Here is a 23,289-nt window from a genome sequence, read left to right on the forward strand (position 1 = left end):
GCCTATAACTCCTATCAGTCCTAGCTAGCTATCATAGCCAAGAGTGAGGGTTGATGTAATTTCTACCCCAGAGCATCCAAAGGGCCAAATATTGCCCAGTCCTGATTACCAGTTACTCTGACCACAGTCGTCTCCCAAAGACCAGATCACTTACAGGACTCTCTTTCTGGTGGGGAGCTCAGAAATTCTGAGAAGCACTTTATGTTTGGACCCAGAAAGTGGTCTCTGCCAGCAGCTTGGATTTTTGGTACATAGAAGTCCTCCTTTAAGCCCCCGTCACATGGAAACCCAGTGTTGTACTGCATCTTCCTGCAACTGCTCCCTTTCCTGATCTTATGAGCTAGAAATTTACTGGAACTGAATTGAATCCCCTCCCTTTGACGTAATGGACCTCCAGAACCAATTTCATGTAGAAATAGCACACTGCTGAAAAAGAAAAGGCAGACTGTCTAACAACTTGCCAAGCTAAATTACTACACGAGTGCCAGCTTCCCACATGTGAAGCCTTCCAAGCATCTACCTGTCTGTCAAAGGAGTGATCACAAGGCGTGGTGTGTTTCCAAGGTATTCATAGGAGTACAGGAATTGTGCATCACAAATGTTTGCATAGCAGTGCTTCTCCTCATCTGCCCACCGGTGCCGGAGTTGTGACAGCCACAGGAACACTTGTGCATTGTCCACCTTCAAAAGTAGAGCAGAAAATCAATAAAAACACTGAGGAGTTGGTACTGGCTCCAGCTGGATATCCCAAGTTCTCTCCTAAACTTCCCATCTTCATCCAAGTTCCTTTTGTGCAGAGTCTGAGGCACCTGCCCAAGTAACAAAGGTGAAGGAAGGTGGCAAAACTATATGGAATGGACAGAGAAAACAGATCAGAATCAGAGCTGGCCAGCTTCAACTGTGAACACAAGAATTAAATTCGTCTGACATGGCCAAAGGGAGAACATGATCAAAATCAAGCTTAGACAATAGTGTGTGTGAGGAATGCTGTTCAAACAAAAGAAGTCAAAGGCTCCATTGAGGATGCTCAAGCCCTTGGATGTGCTTGAAATTGCTCTTTGGTTGCCTTGGCTTTCAAGTGATGCCTCCCAGAAAATTCCTCACTTGAAAAATTTGTATGACTGCCAGAAATCCTGTATGACTTACTTCTCTTTTCTGGTTACTGATAGTTACAGCCAATCAGATGTGAGGTTATTTGAAATTCTGTAACATACCATGCAGTCATTATTATTTATTTGCTGATGATGGTGATGATGTTGTATCCAGCCATTCCACCAAATGATACACAAGGCAACTCACAACAAAAGTGCAAGTATAATATAATGAAATGGAACAACAATAAAATACAAAATAAAACACACAAAATCAAGGCAGGTAAAGCATGAAAATTCATTAGCAATCAGTTAAACCAAATTTCAACATATTTGTAAGTCAGTTTATGGACCAAAAGCCTACATAAATAATGAACTATTTGCCTACACACACAAAGTCACCTCAACTAGGCTGGATGGGCCTTTCTTGGCAAGGAATTCCAGAAATTGTGAGCAGTCACCAAGAACTTCCCCTTGCAAGGAAGGGAAGGGCAAGGAATCGACTCAAGTGGGAGGAGCCGGGTAAAAATGTAGCCCGCAACTTTTCCACAACAACATCAGCCCATCATAGTCCTGACTTCAGCAGTTTTATTACTGAAAAAAACTGGTCCCAAGAACCCATGAGTTGGGATGTGTGGGGGCAGGACAAGTTTTCCTAAGACGCCATCTCACTGCTGATTGACCACCTACTCATCCTCCCTGGCGGAGCACAACCTCCTCAAAAGGAATTGGCCATCCCAAGAGAAAGCACTTGGAAAAGACACTGACGCTCACAGTGTGCAACAAACCTTTTGAGCTATCATCTTGGCCACCACATCTCGAGCATGCACATCTATGGTGCAGATGGTCATGATCTTCTGCCTGTCACCCTTGGAGAGCTGTCCAATGAGCATGGTGATCAGGGTGTTCAGCTGAGCCACCTGCTTCTTGTAGTACTCCTTCATGGCATTCTCATAGCCTTCTTCCAACCTGGCAAAGGCAATCCCAACCTCTGTGGTCCACCAGATTTGGGTACAAGTAAGTGCCACCTTGGAAAGGGAAAGAAATTCAGTAACTTTTGCTGAGCCAACAATGATGGATGGGTGAGTTTTTTGGCCAGATTCTGCGATTTCTTTTAATGTACGTAAGACTATCCATGAAGCAATACATCAATCCGTGTCAGAAAACAAACACATATCTGAAGGGAATTTTTTTATTTAAATTTTATTAAATCAATTAATAAACAAAAACATACAAATCCATAACATACACAAGAATATTATGCAATACAAATAAGGGAATTTCTATGAGTGAGAATTCATGGTAATTCCTGGAAGGTTATGTAGATGTTGTACACTGACACTTTAGTCATGTTCTGCTTCTTGATTCTTGTGCCAGTGTAGGAAAATACTGCAGCTGAATAAGCACAGAGATACTTGAGGACTTTCTCTAGTTCTTCTGGGACATCCTGCCTTTCCTCACTTCTGCATCTCTCCAGCAATAACTAGTTTTTCCCAGTTTTACAGGCCAATGTTCTGAGACAGTGGCAAACCATCACACAAAAAAACACAGCAGGAAGAGAGTCAAAAGGTAAAGAGCAATTATCCCAAAGCAGAAGGTGTTTCAAAGACCATCCCTACCATATGGTTATGGTCACAAAAGATCAAGCCATCAGGGCATTAACGAAAAGCTGGAATTTAAACACTGCTGATCCCAATGGTATCCCCCGCTGGCCACCTGTGTCAGGTAATCTATGAGAAGCCATTAAAATGTGCATAAGTAGCATGAGATATAGAGTTACTGCCACTTAAATGTCAAAGGATGGAAAGGAGAGGTTAACAGATACTGCAGTTTGAAGTAAAACGTCAGGAGGGTATAATTATTTAAACATGAGAAAAGGTAGAATAAAAGCTGAATTTTTTCCACACTTCTAAAAACTGAAAAAAAACCCACCAACGTTTTTTCTCAGTGTCCAAATTAGACTGCATGCCTAGAAAAAAGAACCTCTACTCAATGTATTATAAAAAGAGAAGTCATTTCCCCTCAAGCTTCTATTTATTAGAGGCTAGAAGGAAATGACTTTGCTTTTCATTTTATAAGCAAAACAAAACCCCTCTGAGCTGTAAAACCATCTGATAAACTTCAGTCACTGGCAACCTAATTCTTAAAGCACTGACCTGCTTCAAGAGTGATTAAAATGAACCCTGTGTTCATACAGAAAAATAAAACCATTTAAGCAGCAACTGGACTGTGCCTTTGTTCTTTTTGCTCCAGTTATGGGACACCTCAATCTTCCTGATGTGGACTAGCAGGGCAAGCACCAACGGCAGGCATGAGTGGGCATCTTATAAGGGCCTACACCCCAAGAGCAGCCCACAGCCCCTGCCCCGCCCCTCCTTTTCTCCACTGTAGCCTGCCTGTTCACCTTCATTTTACTCAGGCCCAGACAACAGATGTGGGGAGGAGGAGGAGTTGGTGCCACAGCCTGCTTGCTGACTGGTTCTCTGCCTGTCAAGTGAAGAAATGATATTGGTGATGAGAAAAAGGATGAGGGGCAAGAGCAGCAGATGACAGCAGCTGTGAGAAAGTAGAGACATTCCCTTTCAGAATGTCTTGCCCAAGTGCCCTGAAAAGGAGTCTGCACTATGGACCAGAATAGAGATTCCACCTTGGGGAGATTTTCCAAGACTATTTAAGATTAAAATATGTAGCCCGTGTTAATTATTCTTCACACTACAATGGTAAAAACATTCTGGGTGATTTTTAAAAGAGAGTTCTTGCTACCTATTTAATATAGGATTGCTCTCTCAATCGCGGGCAAGATTAGGACCATGCTGTTCTTTTGTCGGGGTAGGAAATTAGAATACAGCTTTTAAAAATCTTATTAAAGAGCTACTCTTAATGCTTTACTGTTGACCTTTATTTCTTCCTGGGCTTGGCTTTACATTTCTTATCCGCTTTCTGGAGTTCTTGAGCTACACATGCCTCTGATTCTCCCTTGGGTTTTATCCCTAGCAAGGAACATTTGGTAGACATCTCTTATTAATACCAAAGCTTTGTTTTCCACAACCTTCATAGGACTCTGCTTCATAGTAATCCAATGGGTTGCTCCTGCTCTCTGAACTCCAGCCCACAAACCAATGTTGAACACTGATATTAACAACCAGAAACACCAAAGCTACATGGGCAGTGCCTCTTAATAAGCAACCCCACTTATCTTCAGAGAAGGACAGATTACTGCTGGTCCTATACAAGAGGACTACCCCAGGTTCCAGAAGTGGCAGATGCTCAGGAGTAGAAGGCAAACAGGGCTCCACCAGATACATCCTGTACAAAGATCGTTTAAGCAGGGACAAAAACAAAGCAGTACCTGTGCAGGATAGTCAAAAAGCCATTGTTCTCTAGCCTTTTCCTCATAAGCCATCACAGCCTCCGTCATCTCATGCCTCACAGTGGCCCGCATGCTGTCCAGCACTCGGTTCAGCCAGCTCTCCACCTAGAGAAAAAGAAACCAGGTATTTCCCATCTACGTTACACTCCCTGGAGATGGTTCTTTGTTTGCTCCTCATAACTACAAAAGGTATTTGTCGTGCTGCATCTCTAACAAAAAGCCCAGGCATTGTTTCATACTTGGGACTGGCTCAATCTTCCCTGCTTGCTAGCAAACACCCACATCCTACAGCCTCTGAGGGCTGTCAAGAAGTAATTGCAGTGGCTGTTAAGTAGTTATATCCCCTTTTATAACAGTTATAGAAGTGCACAGGAAATAAAAGGTGAAACATTGTTACATCCCTTTTCCTGCAGGGTTGGTTCTGTGTGTGGGTTGGGGGAAAAATATTAGTGGGAAAAATAATCTTATGTTATTCTAAGCACTGAATAAAAAACTGGGCTAGGCAAAAGTCATTGAGGCACACAACCGTGTGTGCACAACGGAGGATGAATGGCTGCATGCATGCTGCATCAAGGATCCAGAAGCCTCCTCCGTAGTCTGCTAGGCCCAAATACAGTCTTGGAAACTGCTAAATCAGCAAATACCTGGTGCCTGCCAGATATTTGGGACCACAGTACACAGCATTCCTGGCTATTGGTCTTGCTGGTCAGAGCTGACAGAAGTGGAGGTACCAAGTAACTGGCGGACACCATATTGAGGAAGGATGATCTAAATAGTTTATGGCCCAATGCAAATAAAGCTGAGCTTTAAAATAATGCCTTGCATATTGTTTCTGTTGCTACTTCATCAGCTCAAAAAGCACTTTCTTTTGCAGTACTTTTTAAGTTTGCATGCATTTTTCACTATCATTGCCATACTCTCATATTCAGCCTAACTTATTCACGAAAACAAGCTGGTTCCTTGGCATAACCTCACCTGTCCACTGCAGTCACATGGTTCACTAAAAGTAACATACTCTTCTTCTTTACTGTACATTCCTAAGCCCAGCTTGGTTGGGTTTTGGTCAGAATCCACTTGGAATTTCATCTTCGCCATATTGTCAAAGAGTTTGGAAAGATGGCGCTGAACCTGAAAAACGAACTAAGGCTGAACACAAAACAGCACTGATGTTTGGAAAGGGGGTCCTTTACAATACTTTGAACCCCCATTCTCTGGCATTACCTCAAATAATAGTATTGTTGTCAAAGAGAAAGTTAGCTTCCATTTATTGCCCAATGTTCTTAGCTTATGCTCTTTCTTTCACAGTTCTAAAATTTACAAAATGCCCAGCAGCCATAATTGGCATTCAGCAGCTTGCAGAAAGAGCTCTCTGCAATCCTGAAATAAAGCTTCTTTTATGTACAAAACATCCTTCCTTCCATTTGATAAACTGTATATAAAGCCTTCTCATTTTCCACCAACTGGTCCCCTAAAGCTTTCAATTGCCCTTAAATCATTGAAGGTTCAATACTGGGCCCACTAAGATAAAATTGTTGTGTATTTAATCCTCCTCCTGGAATCAGCAGACAGAGCTCAGAGACAACAATGAAAAGGCCACAGGTTTATCCATATTTGATTCTACTTGACATTTATTTTGATTTTACAGCAAATCGCTTTAAATAGGAGTAACAGACACAACTCAAAGAATTCCTTCTTATACTGGTGAGCCTTTCAAGGCACTATTTTTCTTTGAGTTTCCTGTGTCTTCTGCTGTGTTTTGAGGCATTGATCAAATGTGAAGTTCTGAGCCCAATAAATAGGTGAGAAGCATTCTGCACTGGAAGAAATCAATGCCTTCACTTGCTTGCTTGCTTTTTTGACTTTCTGTGTGTGCAGAAGCAATTAGTTACATAATGGTCAAATTAGGCTGAAATCAAGAAGTTTATTAGGAAACAAAACAGATGTGCAAGATTCTGGACAGTACTGGTGGCAAGCATAAGAGAGAAGACTATCTTTCTTTCTCTCTGCTATTCTTCTCTTTCCCTATATCTGTATCTATCTATCATCTAGAGACAGTTAGAATGAGAGTCAACAAGCACTTTAACAGGAACCTGAATACAGATAACATTTGCTTGACACTCTAGAGCAGCGATGGGAAATCAGTGACCCTCCAGATGCTGTTCGACTCCAGGTTCTATCCTGCCTGCCTATTGCCCATGCTGACGGAGACCGATGGATGTTGAGTCCAACAGCATGCAGAGGACTCCAGCTGGTTCCTCAGCCCTGTCCACATTACCACATTCCAGCTCTCAGTAGAGAGAACTCACACTCCTGTCTTCCTTGTGGATTTCTCAGTGCACCTTGTGTGAACAGGGGGCTGAACTAGACAGGCTTTGGTGTGATCCTGCAGAGCTCTTCTTATGCCCTTAAGAAACACCTTTGGGACTCCAACCCATATTAACACTGCATCACACCTGAAAATATCTGATTCATGATTGCCCCGATCTGAAATATGGCATTGTGGGCATTGTTGATGCTAGGGGAAACAGGCAGAGCTGAGCTTACTGTTTTGCTTTGGCTGGCAGCCATCAACAGTGACATGAAGCATGGATAGCACCGCTGGAGCTTTTACCACCTATAACACTAGCTGCACCCTCTGACCTGGGTTTTTGCTCTGTACGCTCTGCATGTGATTAGAAAAAAGCAGTAAAAGGAGGCTCATGACAAGCATTGTCAGGTATAGAAACAAATATAACCAGGAGTAGAGGAGGAAGAAAGGAAGGGGACGTCCACAAAGGTGTCACTCCTAGATTTGTCTGGGATGCAAAAATATCCAAGGGTGTTTTGGAAGCACCAAATGAGTCTCTCATGAAATCTTGCCTGCTATCTTTGCCCCACAAAACTAACCTACTTTAGAAGCAGTATCTCTACCAGAGAAAGAAAATTAAAAGAGTGGGTTAGGAATAAGAGGAGAAAAAAATGGATTTTGTGGTTTGAAAGAAAAGGAAAAAAAACTTAATCATGTTCCTTCTGTTACAAATAATTTGAATTTGCTGGTACTGGGGTTTACACCTTATAAAAACTGCTGTGGCTTTTGCAAACTCTGTAAATGCTTCAGTCTTGTCCAGGCAGAAGCTTTTCCTAACAACAGTATTAACTTGGATGGAGTGGAGGAAGGCTCCATAATGAAGAGCTACCAAACGTGGGGAGAGGACTACAGATTTGTTTCTGCAGGCCTGACTGTTCTGGACTAACTAGCGGCAATCACCTTCAGGATCAGCTTAGTACCATGACCAAATGTGAAAGAGGACATGGTTCTTGTACCTTTAATCATTGCCAAGGAATGGACATTTCAGTAGCTGCAGCCTCTCATGCATGCTACACTTGCTGCAATTCTCCCTCCCACACAACCATCAAAGGTGCAGCAGCCCTGCCTCTTTTGCATCTGGCCACCCTGCAGCACTGCTCCCATGCTGCTTGCAGGTATAACGTTCCAAACAGCTCCTCCACCTGCACCCCCCCTTCAGCTGCAAGCACCCTTATACCCAGGTAAGAAATTTTTCTCATCCTTCTATGAAAATTATACGGTGACTAGACATAATTAATTTGTCAAACAGATTTAAATCTGTTTTCTTTGCCATTCTTTTCATCTATCTATCTATCTATCTATCTATCATAGATGGTCAACTGCCTTGGCTTCTGCTGTCCATTCATTGACAAAATTGGATTTTTTTCAATTTCTGAAACATGTTTGTGCATACTTCCACAATTTTGCACTTGCACACATCTGTACTTGTGAAAATGTGCAAATCCTCCCAAGCTGCATATTTTCATGCCTTCAATTTTTGGGGGAGTGGGGGAGTGCCCTTTTTTTAAAAAATCATTTTTCCTATTTCTCTATAATTCCGGAAATTACAAAAATAGTCCATATTTCCTCCAACTCTATGCAACTCAGGAAAAGCCAGTCTACTGCAGAATCCATGGATTGGATTCCTAGAAAATTGAATGCATCTGAATCCATTGCCGTTTTCTCCAGCATCCCTAGCTGTAATAAGAGTCTATGAAGATTACAAAGTAGAAAGTGTACAGTCTGCCATCTAGTGGTGGTTCAAAAATGCAACGCTTCTTGAGAGGAAAGCTTGATGGTCAATGTCACAGCACTGAAAGTACAGTATCCACTTTCTACTGCAAGTATCCAGTACATTCTGCAAGATACTATTTCTATAACTAGAAAAGGAACTGACATGTCTCTTACCAGCTGTGGGTTGGTGCCATTTGAAAGAATATCCAGTAAATCAGCAGAGGAAATAAAATAAAACCTGGGAAAGGCCAACCGCTTAGTATCCAAATACTCAGCCAAAGCCTTTTCACACAAAGACAGTCTGACAAGCACAAAATAACACATAAAGACAAAATTAACACACAGTTGTATAAATCTGGAAAAAGCCAACACACATGCACCTGTACTTTCCAGGCAGCACTTAGTTGCTAATTTGTTCCTAGAACTTTTTGGAGTCACCACACATGTTGCAACTATGCATTTTCCACCAAACATGCATGATGTGGAGAGCTGTAGCCAGTCTCTGTTTTCCCAGCATGTGTATTTTTATTACACACAACCAAAACATGCATTTTTGATCACTAATTACATTTTCAAAAGGAAGTTTAGGATGTAATCCTATGCAAGTTTAAACAGAAAAAGACTGGTTGGGGCATGTCAGGGCCTGTAGGTACTTTTTCTCTCTAAATTGGCATAGGATTGTACTTCTAATATTTTAACTGCATGATTTAAGTACATAGCATGTGAAACACTCCTGAATGTTCTCAAGATGGCTCTTTAAGCTATACAGAGATTTACCATGGCCTAAAACCTGATTAAGCATTATATTCATGCAGAAAGAACCTAAAGAGTAACACCGCAAGTAAAGGCTGCCTGACAAGAAATAACATTGCACAAGAGTCAGGTGTATACAGTATGTCTCACCCACCTGTTTTGGATATCTTCCAATTGTTCATAAAGGCCAGCCTTGTTGGTTGCCTCTACTACATTCGGGGTTTTTTCAGCTTCATATGCCAGCTCTTTAAAATTAACATCAATCCCCTCAAAGCGCTTGGAATCCTATGAATGACAAGACAAGGAGTCTTCTCTCAGCTTCCTCCATCTTCCATATACAAAACTCTGGATAAAGTTTCTTATCCCAAAAGTGCAGCAGATTGTTTATCATGGGTAGAAGCTATTCCCCTCCTATCTCTGTGTCTACAGAAAATACCATAGGTCTTATACATTCCCTAGTAGCATCCCAGAGGATGGAAGGCAGTCTTCCTGCATCAACCAAAGTGAATTTAGCAGAGCTAAAAGCATCCTTCACTCTTGCTACTTTTTTATAAGAACTATTTATACAAGGGAGAGGGAACATAATGTCTTTCAGATGTTTCAGATTACAGCTTCCATAATTCCTGACCATTGGCCATGGTAACAGGGTTGATTAGAGCTGTAGTTCAAAACCATATTGACCATACTTTATACCACTTTATCTGTTATTGCTTCTGCCAAATAATCCATTTCTTGGGAGATTCTCCAACCCATATGTTGGATTTGAATTTCCATCACCCCTAGCCAGCACAGCTGAATCTGTGATTCTAGTTAACTGGGCCATGTCTTGGAAGCCAATGCATGAGGTACCTTGAATAACTATAGAAATGAATAGTCAGGATTCAAGCAGCTGCTTCTTGCAAGCAAATGCTCCCTGAATGATGAAGAGTGACACCAGAGTTTTCCCATGGACAAGAAAGAACTGCTTTTTTGTTTACCTCAGGAAGTTGTGCCCGGATATCTTCTGATCCAATGAATATGCTTTCCAAGTGAGACCAGGTCCGCTGAACTTCAAACCAGATAGAAATTACAGAATCTGCGGTAGACAGCTTCCTCTGCCAGGAAGACACTTCCTCTAAGAAGAAAGCTATGTACTTAGATGTCATCAGGTTCTGCAGCTGGACTTGGTTGTCTTCAAGGGTCTCAATCAATTCTTCATCTGATTTCAGCAGTGGGACATTTGTACGGGGGTGAGCTTCGTACTGAAATTCCATGCTGGCCCAGGTTGTCTTCAGTTCCTTCACAACCTTCTCCATGCCCATTTCTTTAATGGCTTTGTCCACAATGCTCCGAACCTCATCCTCAAAGTTATGCAAGTTGAGTCTGAGCAAGTCTGCCAGGGTGGTGTCTGCATCCATTGTGAATTGCACACCTGTTGCTTGCATCAATTGCTTCCAATGCCTCTCCCGAATGGCAGGGTTTTGTAGTTCTGACACTGCTCGCAGTGACGTCAGGATATTTTTTACTCTGTTGTCCAACCCAGAGAAAGCATCCCAGGCCCTCATTTCTTTATCCAGGTTCCTAGTGTCTTTGGCAAACTTTTTGCACTCCATTTCCATGTTTTCAACATTAATCTCCTTCCATTTAGTAGTCTCCCAATCATTTATGCTAGAAGTTACTATGGAGATCATATCCCAGAGTTCTTTAAGAATGCATACTTCCTTTCGACACTTTTTGAGCTGCTTGTAATCTGGAACATTGACTTCAAACAAGTCAGCTGATTCATAAATTGAAGCCATGGTAACTTCCATTTGCTTAAGCTCTCTGTGGGATGTATCCAGCATTTGATAAGGATTTGTTGCATCAATCCTAGGAAGCAAATTTTAAATTTCCTTTCATTAGGACTGTATTTCTTCCTTGAGCGCCACTATATTTCTTCCTTGAGCCCCGCCCGGAAGACCACCGCCAGGACGCTGCTGGCCCACCATCACCACCTGGCCGGCGAGTGCTCCACGCGGCCTGCTCCGCCCCCACCCTCCAGCGTGGGTGAAAGCTGCACCAGTCTGGGGGCAGGGCGCGGAGGAGGAGGAGCCGCAGGCTTTAACCCGCCGGCCGTGGCCGAGCCGGCCCCACGGAGGGACGGACTGGGACAGACTGCCCACCCTCACCACCCGGGAAGACCTGTCGCCGCCACCGCCCGGAAGACAACCGCCGGCCCGCTGCCGGCCCGCCATCACCACCTGGTCGGCGAGTGCTCCATGTGCCCTGCTCCAGCCACCCCCCTCTGGCCTGGGTGAGAGCTGTGCCAGTCTGGGGGTGGGGCACGGAGGAGGAAGAGCCGCGGACTTTAACCCACCGGCCACGGCCGAAGGGCCGGCAGCCGAAGAGCAGTGATGTCGTTTGGGACCGTTGGGGGCCGTGCGGGGCCTGGGCTGGCCTGGGACTTTGTGGTAAGTCATGTGGCTGCGGGTTTTTAGTGTTTTTAATTGTTTTTAGGTGATTTTATTTTGCTTATTTTAATGGATTCCGACCTGGCTGCACCTGGGGAGTGTATGGGCGCAGCCATTGGGGTGGTCTTGGGCAATGGACGTTAAGGCGTTGGGGGGTCTAACAGGTCTGCATAGAAGAAGGTGGGACAGATGGTTGACAACTGTCCCCCCTTCTGGTTACTTCCCCAGCCGGAGGGTGCCGGGTAGGCTTGTCAACTGCCCCTCAGGCCTGACAGTGCTGCTGCTCAATGCCAGGTCGGTCCATAATAAGTCATCCCTCATCCACAACTTGATTGTGGATGAGGGGGCCGACCTGGCCTGCATAACCGAGACCTGGATGGGAGAGGAGGGGGATGTGTCCCTCTCTCAACTATGCCCGCCCGGATATCTGGTCCAGCACCGACCACGCCTGGAGGGGAGGGGAGGGGAGGGGAGGGGGGTTGCTTTGGTTTACCGAGCTTCCATCTCCCTCACGGGGCTTCTTGTTCTCTCAAGGCCAGGTCTAGAGTGCCTCTACTTGGTGTTGGACGATCAAGACAGACTGGGGATTCTGTTGGTGTACTGTGCACCCTTCTGCCCAGCAAATTCCCTGCCTGAGCTGACAGAGATCGTCTCAGACCTGGTGTTGAGGACCCCCAGGATGTTGGTCCTGGGGGACTTCAATCTCCATGTCAAGACAGTTCTGACTGGGGCAGCTCAGGACTTCATGGCCTCCATGATGGCCATGGGGCTGTCTCAACATGTCACTGGCCTGACCCATGAAAGTGGACACACCCTGGACCTGGTTTTCTCGACAGGGCAGGAAGAGGGGGATCTGAGGGTGAGGACTTTATGTCTGACTCCCCTGTCATGGTCAGATCACTTCCTCGTGAGGTTTGAGCTCGAGAGCAGCCTTTTCCTCTGTAAGGGTGCGGACCCGATTGTGTTGGTCCGCCCCCAGATGGATCCGGATGGTTTCCTGAAGGCCCTGGGGGAATTTCCAGTTGACAAGGCTGGTGCTCCTGTCGAAGCTCTGGTCGAACTGTAGAATGGGGAAATGACCAGGTCTATTGACACGATCACTCCTAAGCATCCTCTCCCACCGGGCAGAGCCCGTTCATCCCCTTGGTACACACCTGAATTATGGGAGATGAAGCGGGTTGGGAGACGGCTAGAGCGTAGGTGGAGGAAATCACGGGATGAATCTGACCAAACACACTTAAGAGCCAATTATCAGGCCTATGTTGTAGCGTTAAAGGTGGCGAAAAAGAAATTTTTCTCCGCTTCCATTGCCTCCTCACAATGCCATCCAGTGGAGCTTTTTCGGGTGGTACAAGGGCTGGTTCACCCAGACCCTAATAAAGACCTGGTACCACCCTCGATGGCCCGCTGTGATGACTTTGCCAAGCATTTTAAGGAGAAAATCGCTCAGATTCGTCACGAGCTGGACTCAGTTATTGCGGCCTGATGATGTGGACAAGGTGCTTGAACAAGTACGTCCCACCACCTGCTTACCGGACCCTTGCCCATCTTGGCTACTTAACAAAGCCAAGCACGGGATAGGGACCTGGATCCTGGAGGTTGTCAATGCCTCTCTGAGGGATGGCCGGGTACCTGCCCCTTTAAAGGAGGCAGTAGTCCGGCCTGTCCTGAAGAAGGCGTCACTGGATCCAGAGATGGCCACCAATTATAGACCGGTGACCAACATCCCGTTTCTGGGCAAGGTGTTAGAGCGGGTGGTGGCGGGACAACTCCAAGCACCCTTGGATGAAACTGATTATCTGGACCCATTTCAGTCCAGCTTCAGACCTGGGTATTGTACTGAATCTGCCTTGGTCGCCCTGTATGATGACCTGTGCAGGGAGAAAGACAGGGGGAGTGCGTCCCTGTTGGTTCTCCTGGACCTCTCAGCGGCTTTCGATACCATCGACCATGGTATCATTCTGGATAGGCTAGCGGGATTGGGGGTCAGAGGCACTGCTTTGCAGTGGTTCCGCTCCTATCTCAATGGCTGATTCCAGAAGGTGATGCTGGGGGACTATGGCTCTGAGCCATGGCAGCTATGCCATGGAGTACCGCAGGGATCCATTTTGTCCCCCATGCTATTTAACATCTACATGAAACCGCTGGGACAGGTCATCAGGAGGCATGGGCTGAGGAATCATCAGTACGCTGATGATACCCAGCTCTACCTCTCTTTCTCAACTGATCCAGGTGAGGCAGTGGCTGTACTGAACCAGTGCCTGGCCGAGGTAATGGGCTGGATGAGGGCCAATAAACTGAAGCTCAATCCAGACAAGACAGAGGTCCTGTTGGTAGGTGGATCGGGCTTTGGGATGGGGAACTTTGACCTTGTCCTGAATGGAGTTGCACTCCCTCTTAAGGACAGGGTCTGCAGCTTGCGAGTGCTCCTCGACTCAGAGCTATCGTTGGAAGCTCAAGTAACAGCAGTGGCGAGGAGCGCTTTCCTTCAGCTTCGGTTGATCCATCAGCTGCATCCCTACCTGGAGAACGACTGTCTGGCAACAGTGACACACACATTGGTCACTTCCCAATTAGACTTCTGTAATGCACGCTACGTGCGGCTGCCCTTGAAGAGGGTCCGGATACTTCAATTGGTCCAAAGTAGAGCTGCCAGGCTGCTGACGGGGACTGGGCGTTGTGCTCACATAACTCCAGTCCTCCGTCAGCTCCACTGGTGGTTATCACCTACAAAGCCCTGAACGGCTTAGGTCCTGGTTACCTAAAGGAGCGCCTGCGTCCATATATGCCCTCCTGCTCCTTGAGATCAGCGGCAGAGGCCCTTCTCCGGGAACCCTCTGTGAAGGATATTAGGAGGGTGAGTACTCGGAGGAGGGCTTTCTCTGCGGTGGCACCCAACCTATGGAATGCACTCCCCAGAGAGGTCCACCTGGCACCCTCGTTATTTGCTTTTCGGCGCCAGGCCAAGACCTTCTTATTTAAATGCTATTTTAATTGTTAAGGTTTATTTATTGATTTTAAACTGACCAGGCTGTTTCCACTATTTTATGTATTCTATGTATTTTTTGTATTTATATGCGGGATTTTAATGATTGTAAGCCGCCCCGAGACTTATGCAAAGGGGGCAGCATATAAGCTGTCTAAATAAATAAAAATAAATAAATAATAAATTCTCACTTGATACCCACACAGTGCCTGCATGGCGTAATATCTGTGCAACACACTTCGACAATGTTACGTCAGCCTGTTTGCCTGCTTTCAGCCCCCTGCTTCAGCATAGTGAGGGACATTCTATGCCAGCCCAGCAAGCTTCCACATCACATGCAGCATGTGGGTGAAGTCATGTATGTGGAAGGACTTCATTTGCACAGCAGGTGCAAGAGAGGCCATCATGCACAATGGGACCTGATACCTGGTGAGCATTCCATGAACACTGGGGTGCACCCAACCTGAACTTGTTCTCAGGGCCACCAGCTTACAGACCACAGTCCAGAAAACTGAAACCAGGAAATCCAACAGATTCTTTACACATCCCTAGCATTCTTTAGCCAATGAATTTCTAGTATTGATTTCACATGTTCCAGCTTTGATACAGGGGATTAATACTTTTGGATATTTATCTGGATGTTCTATTAATTGGTCAAAATCTGAGCTGACATCAATTGGAAGTATTATACCTCATAGTGTACTAGGTAATGGGTAATTCAGACTCTACTCAGAGTTTATCACTTATTTGGGAATATTTGTCTCTAGAGATAATTCTCAAATGATTAACCTAATTCAATTAAGTTGATTAATGAGATCACATGAGAAGTGGGTAGGTGGACATCTTTAAAGTCTATGAAGTAGGCTAAATGCACTTAAATTGAATGCAATACCTCAAACTGATTATATTTTACATGGTATTCCTTTACTATATCATGCAAGTATTCCAGAAACCTAATGCTTTGTTTCATTAATACCTATGGGGTCGCTTTCTGCCCCAAATATAATGGAAAAGAATGCATTGTCTGACTTATCTATTCCTTGCATTACATTGGTCTTTTCCACTCAGATTAGACTTCTTTCTGTGGTCAGTTTTGAAATGCTCGTGTTTGGGTCCTTTTCTCAAACAAATTTCACTGGGTTCTCAGCACACCAAAACATATAGGGTGCCTCCTACAAATACAGCAGCAGGAGAACTGTAATGTAATGCTTTCAATTGCAGTATGATTTATTTTCACATGAAAAATTAACCTGGAGGGAAAATCCAAGACTTTAGGACTGGGAAAAAACATTTGTCTTGAGGTTTTGGACAGACAGGTTGATTTTTATTTTCAGTCAGCTTGTAGGTCTCAGTAATAACTTCCTGACATTTTCTGTTTGCGTGTTTTGATTAATATGATTTTCCAACTATGGCTGAATGCAATTATTTAAAATAGAAACATTTGTTATAATCAAGGTTCAGTTCTACTGCTTTTAACACTAAAAAGTCCCTTTTGTTACTGGAAGTACTGATTGAGGCTGAACAGGTACACCAGCCCACCAGTCAAGTTTAAAAATGACTAATAGCAGTAAGTAAATATGATACACTGAAACTTAAGCAAGAATGGAATGAATTGGAGCATCCTATTTCAGCGCCAAGTTAAAACTTTTCTATTTTCCCCGCATTTTAATTGGTAATCTATTGTTAACTTAATTGTTAAATTCATGGATTTTATATTGGTTTTTATTCTATTAGTTACTGGCATGGTATGATATTGTTTTAGCATATATTTTATTACTACTTATTCTAACTGCCTCCTGATTGGTTGTGACATTTTGTAATATATTGAATGTTTTACATTTTTAGATTGTTGATTTGTAAGCCATTCTGAGAGCCAATCTAGCTAAAAGAACAGGTTATAAAAACCTTTAATAAATAAATAATGAACAAATAAATGTTTTGCCCAATCAATGGAGTACCTTGATTTTGTCCCCCATGCTCTTTAACATCTACATGAAACCGCTGCGAGAGGTCATCAGGAGGTTTGAGCTGTGGAGTCATCAGTATGCTGATGACACCCAGCTCTACCTCTCGTTCACATCTACACTGAGGCAGTGGCTGTCCTGAACCAGTGCCTGGCTCAGGTAATGGGCTGGATGAGGGCCAATAAACTGAGACTCAATCCAGGTAAGACAGAGGTCCTTTTGGTGGGTGGTTTGGGTTTTCAGGTAAGTGATCTTGGTCCTGTCCTGGACAGGGTTGCATTCCCTCTAAAGGACAGGGTCCGCAGCTTGGGAGTGCTCCTTGACCCAGAGCTATCCCTGGAAACCCAGGTGACTGTGGTGGCGAGAAGCACCTTCCTCCAGCACTGCCTCGCAACGGTGATACATGCCCTGGTAACCTCCTGGTTGGATTACTGTAATGCGCTCTATGTGGGGCTGCCCTTGAAAATGGTCCGGATACTTCAGCTGGTACAGAACAGAGCTGCCAGGTTGCTGACAGGGGCCAGTCATTATTCTCATATAATGCCAGTCCTCTATCAGCTACACTGGCTCCCAATTGAAGTCCAGGCCCAATTCAAGGTGCTGGTATTAACCTATAAAGCCCTAAACAGCTTAGGACCAGAATACCTGAAGGATCACCTCCTTCCCTACATGCCTTCATGCCCCTTAAGATCAGCAGGGGAGGCCTTGCTCCAGGAACCCTCTTTGAAGGAGGTACAGAGGGTGTCTACCTGGAGGAAGGCCTTCTCCGCAGAAGAGCCCAGACTTTGGAATGCACTCCCCAGAGAGGTCCACCTAGCGCCGACGTTATACTCCTTCTGGTGCCAGGTAAAGACCTTTTTATTTAACCATAATTTTAATAAATTATTAATATTAATACAAATTATTAAGGTTTTATATGTTTCAAGATTTTTCCCCACAGTTGCATTTTCAATTCTTTTCCTCCTCCTCTCTTTCTCTTAGTTTTATGATGTGCTGTTTTATACTGTTTTAATAATTTAATATTGCTTTAATAATCCTTGTTTTATTATTGTACTATTGTAGTATTTTACACTGTGTAAGCCATCCTGAGCACTTGTCAGAAGGACGGGATATAAATGTTTGTAAAAAATAAATAAATACCTCCATGGCATCTATTTCAGAAGGGAACCCAGATCCTCAGTTACATTCAATTCAGCAAACATGATATTTCAGATCTATTGGATGCACTGCAGAGAGGGGACACATCTCTCGCAGTACGATCAGACAGAATCATCCAATTTTGAGGAGGAGGTGGAAGAGTAAAGGTGCGCAAGTAACTTGGCAGGGTCAAGGTTACCTAGCAAAGATTCTCAGGCAGAGCATGAGAATCAGCTGACCTTGCAAAATGAAGGAGACATGTCAGAACAGAGCAGGGGGAGGGACTTGACCCAGTAAGAAGGTGACAGCAGAAGCAAGAGGGCCAATTAAGTGTCCAGCATTCCCGCCATCTAGCCCTCACGCAGCGGGAGCCACCCTGAAGGTAGAGGCAGAACTTTTTCTGAAATGGAGGGGATTTTTTCTGAAATCCAAGTTTCCATTTGGATTCACCTCTTTACATGCGCAGGTGCTTCTCCCACGTCTCAAAGAGAATGATACTTTGATTTATACTGTTCACTTTTTTAAAAAAAGAACTGTGTTTCTAAAGTTTTATCTGACTCTGCAGGAGAGGAAATAAGGGAGGGAGAGACCTGCTCCTGACACTCACAGCATCTTTCCAACAAGAACTTAATTAAAATGGATAATTGCTCAAGATGCAATATAGCTAACACTTCCATTCATATCTTTGACAGTGCCCAATGGCTGCTTCCTTTTGGGAGGAACTAATAATTCATATAAATGTTGTGTTGGAAATGTCTTTAAAATTTACAGATACGCACATTCTTCTTACCTATCTATCTAATTCTTGGAATTTAACACAGAGTCAACATAAATGGATTCTCCAGGTTCTTTTGACAGCTAGAAGGCTACCATAACAACACTGGAAGGTAAATAGCCAACGGCAGTAACACAGTGGGCTGGAGAACTTCATGAAAGCTTCAGTCTTTGAACAGATGGTTTTTAGGCACAATTTATAAATGAATGAATATATGAATATTTGGTCTGCCTTTGTGGAAGTTTATGCATAATTATTTTCAGTAACATCAGCATCTCTTGCTATATATATAATATTTAGGGGTCTATAGTATATATATGTACACTATACTACTTAAATTTTATGTGAGAAAATTGCAGCATTTTATTGTTCTTTCTTTTTTTCTTCTTTTTTCCCCTTTCTTGTTTTGGTTTTGGCTTTGATTTACACAATAAAAATAAATTTTAAAAGTTATCAAGCTAATTCTAAAAGTTTGACTATGACTTTGTGATTTCTGTTTTTCAATTTTTTGTTTGCTTGCTTTTGTAAATTGCCTGGATTTCCACCCTGCCCTGCAAAAAGTCAGGACAGAAATGTTCTAAATAAATAAAAATAAGCAAATAAAACATGCAAGCCTTCCACCCCTTGATCACATCTGCGATCTGTCCAACCTGAACGGTGCCTCCTGGAGAAATCGCTCTCTGAATTTGTGCTGTTCCACATCAAATGCAGCACACTTTTTGCGAAGAACTGCTACTTCGTTGGCCTGTAATGGTGCCACATGCTGCTTCACAGTCATTGCCAGCTTCTTCAGGTTGTTCCATTTTTCTGGCAGCTCCTGGAAGCAAAATGAGAACAAAAGAAAACAGAAAACAAGAGCCTGACTGGGTAGTCTCAACTTGGCATGCAATGTATCAAGCATGACCATAGTGTACAAGCTGAAGAAATATAACAAGTTCTCTGTCTACAACAACATGACCATAATAATCATTTTGTCTATGCATAAATTGGCACTATTACCCCTTTCTAATTACATTTTCCTGATTAGAGATTGTTTCTTCCCTCTCTCAACATAGGTCATGTATCAGCAGCCCAAAAGATTATTTTAATGACCTTAGAGGAGAAAGGTGTAAGTCATTTCTGCGTTTTCTATACATCACAACTAAAGTTTCTGAACCCCAACTTTCAAAAAAGATGCTAGAGTGCTACAAGCAAAAAGAAATGTTTTAAGAAAAATGCTGGATAAAAATATTCAGTCTACTCTAATTCAGCAATGTGCCTACAAACTATTTTAAAAGCATCTTAAGAAAATCTTGAGAGTATTTCAGTAATTTAAGTGCAAGAAAATTAAGGAGTCCTTAAATTAAAGCTGAAAAAATTAAAACATTCCTGACCATGTTTCTCAGAACTCAACCTCCCTGATTTCAATGGGATTTGCTTATAAACAAATTTGCTTTAAGTATTTGGCCTTAAGAGTGCTGCATTTGCATTGTTTCTTCAAAAGTGGAGTTAGGGTGCTTCCAAACAATGCTTTAATTGTGCCTTTCCTCTGCCTGAAACATATAATTTTAGGACCACTCAAGACAACAAAGTTTTCCATTTGTAATCCTCCTTTGTCTTCCCACTACTTCTTCCATCTTTTTTTTTTTTTATCACAAAAGATTCCATCCAGAGACAAGAGACAGAACAGCCTTTGGCTTGGTAGTGCTAGAAGTCTTCTCTTCTCAAAACACTCCTATTCTTTGCAATTGCACTGAGACTATGGAAATATAATTTTATATTTATTTTAAGCAACTGTTTATTGTTATCCCATTCTTTCTTTAGAAAGCTCTGAATAACTTCTTTGGGGCTCCTACTGGTCTCCCATTCAGACACCGACCAGTTTCAGATTCTGCTTAGATTCACCAGTGCTATAGGATTAGGTATTCCTGACCGTCCACTGGATTCACATACAGGGAACTATCTCAGGAACACTCTGAATTCCTGAATACAACTAGCACCCACCCTCTTCCCTTCACTTATCAGAGATATTTTATTTTATATGCATTGCATGCATAATGGGCGAGTATTCTGGAAATAACTGTGCTCTAAGATGACTTCTGCTTTTAATCTGTCCAAATGTTTGCATATAGGTGACATGTTTACACCCACCTCCAGCTGCCTGTAGACTTCTGCTGGCAATTCCTGTTCATAGGTCTTCAGCAATTCAATTGTTTGTTTTAAGGGCTCAAACATCGCATCAGTGCTAGTCTGTCTATCTTTAACAGCCATCAGGTGACCCATAACGTCCACCAAGCCCTCATAATCGCCTTTCTCCGTTTTGGTGCTCAAACCTCTCTCTGAAATTTTTACAAATTCTTCAAGGTCAGCCAAACTAAAAAGAGAGCAAGGGAGAAAAAAACAGAGGAAAGGCATGTTGAGAATGATGAGAATTAACCAACCACACAGGCCGTACAACAAATAAACAAAATAAGCAAACTAAGAAGACCATTCCTAGGTGTGTCCACTTCCTACACTCAGACATCACTATTTATAGGAAGATGGCCAAGAAAGCACCTGAATACCCCTATCACCCCTACCCCACATGGAAAACAAGGGGCCTGTATTTGGGCCTCACAGAGAAATGCATGGGCTTCGGATCCTAGACCACTTCCAACACGGGTCTGATACACTCCCAGAAAGCTTCAAGTGAGGGCCTACCACCAGTAGGAACAAAGCTGGCAATAGCATTCACCCATGCAGTTTTCTGCGGGCATAATTATAGCCTCTGCAGACGTGCTGCTCTTCTCTACCAGTGCAGAGGCACTTCCACCCCATTCTAATCCCACTTGGACAACATCTGAGAGGTTAGGATTGTAGTTTAGAGCCATTTAAAATTACAGCTTTGTCTCACATTCATAGGTCAAACTCCCACCAAAATGGTGAAAGCAATTTGCCCAATAATTTTCTTGTGTCACTAGAAAATTCACTGTTGCATTTAAGTTAATGCTGTTAGTTCTGATTATACAGCTTGTTAATTTTTGCATTTAATTATTATGCATTTCTGAGTAAGACATCTCAATATCCTTTCATTCTAAACAATTGCAAGGACTGGGTCTGCTTCTCCCAAAATACAGCATTCCAAGTTGGATAACTCAGACTCTGAATAGGAACTGGAAGAAGAGGCAGGGTCCTTTCATACTGAGATAAAAGACAAGCAAGTTTCAAGATAAGATAAGCAGCTGGTGAGAATCAGATCACCTGTGGTTCAGGGAGAGATGTTGCACACTCTGGTCAGAGAGTGAGGGATGTAATTTGATCCAGTTGCCCACCACCATGTCAAACGACAGACCAATTTTGTAATGTCTGGCTTTCTTGTCTGGTCCAAGTGGTGTGAACCTCCCCAAGGATGGAACTAACTCCATTTGGTGGGGAAGGAAGGAGGGGGAATTCTCCCCCATAAAAATATTTATAGTTTTAATTATGCAGCCAGTGTGTTTCCAAGTTTTAATTGTAATTGTAATTCTATTTGTTTTATTTATTTGTTGTTGTGAGCCGTCCCAAGACTGTGTAGCAATGGGGACAGAATATAAAAACGTTAAATAAATAAATAAATAAATTCAGTTTGGACTCACTTTCTAGCATGGGCAGAATTGAGTCCACCATTAGCAGCCTCATTAAACTGGTGGATGAGTTTTGCCAAGGACCTTTACTTTAACCTCTTTGCATCACAAAGCCAGTTCTGGCTGGTCTGCTTTAATAAAAGACTGTACTTAAATGTATCTCCTATCGAACTGCTGAGATTACAAAAGGAGAGAGGCAGTGGGAAAGAGACCAGTTTGCAGGGAAACTATGTTAAAATATTCCTCCAGTAAACCTGTTGATACTTGACTATGTATTTACCCTTGCATTCTTTAACAGTACTTTTTACCAGATTATAATGTATATTTTAAATTGAGAGTTGATATGTTACCCTACAGACGCAGATTTCTTGTTTGAGTTCTGCTCTTTTAAGTATCATGAGTGGTATCCAAGGTTTTCTCCACCATTTTTCTAATTTCTGTAGTATCTAATCTAATCTAATTTCACCATCATTACTGTGAGCAGCTTGGTATTCTGACTGCTTTAGATCCCTTAAGTTTTGGTCTTCTTCTGACTCATTTCAGGGGATGGATTGCATCATCTACAGGGATCCAAATGTCCCTGTGGATCTCAGTCACCAAAGAAGCACAAAATACAACTTCACTACAGAAATGTACAAGAACTGGGATTGTACAGGGTTTTGCATTTCTTGCTTTTTTTGGTACTCTGGGTCTCTTTGGATTGGAAAGAACGATGACTCCAAAACAAACTCCCTTTGGTGTGCTTTGGTGAGGAACCTCTTCTTCAAACACTCTAAGTGACTACATATGCCATCTGAGTATGATTTAATTACACTTCGCAAGTCTACATGGCCTCGCATTCTGACCGTGTTATCATTATTATTATTAAACAGAACTGAAAAATGCACGAAAGGCAGAACAATGACTATCTGCCATGATAGTTAAAAGGGATCCCCATGTTTAGGGGCGGTTTAGAGGCTACAGCATACAAGCTGCTGAGAAGCAACGGCATGAGAGTGCTACAGCTTTGGAGACCAGCTCATAGGCTTCTTCCTCTGATTGGCCACTGTGGGAGACAGGATCCTGCACTAGCAGGACTTGTCTTATGTTTGAAGAAATGAAATGCAAATTAATCACACATTCTAACATCATCCCATAGCACAG

The 23,289-nt window shown here is 43.2% G+C and overlaps 1 protein-coding gene across 1 annotated transcript in view; it reads right to left on the reverse strand.

Moving 5' to 3' along the window:
* The window catches only part of DNAH9 (dynein axonemal heavy chain 9), a 224,899-nt gene that overhangs the window by 176,764 nt on the left and 24,846 nt on the right, over window positions 1-23,289 (reverse strand). The window contains exons 12-20 of the mRNA XM_044454085.1: window positions 20,696-20,918; window positions 19,216-19,382; window positions 10,252-11,122; window positions 9,429-9,559; window positions 8,696-8,822; window positions 5,437-5,589; window positions 4,441-4,566; window positions 1,880-2,119; window positions 521-681 (exon numbers count right to left, since the gene is read on the reverse strand). Coding sequence (XP_044310020.1) covers window positions 521-681; window positions 1,880-2,119; window positions 4,441-4,566; window positions 5,437-5,589; window positions 8,696-8,822; window positions 9,429-9,559; window positions 10,252-11,122; window positions 19,216-19,382; window positions 20,696-20,918 — 2,199 coding nt within the window. The remainder of the gene's footprint in view (window positions 1-520; window positions 682-1,879; window positions 2,120-4,440; window positions 4,567-5,436; window positions 5,590-8,695; window positions 8,823-9,428; window positions 9,560-10,251; window positions 11,123-19,215; window positions 19,383-20,695; window positions 20,919-23,289) is intronic.

This window comes from Varanus komodoensis, unplaced genomic scaffold (genome assembly GCF_004798865.1).
Source record: "Varanus komodoensis strain SLA01 unplaced genomic scaffold, ASM479886v1 scaffold7_1, whole genome shotgun sequence".
Classification (NCBI taxonomy): Eukaryota; Metazoa; Chordata; class Lepidosauria; order Squamata; family Varanidae; genus Varanus; species Varanus komodoensis.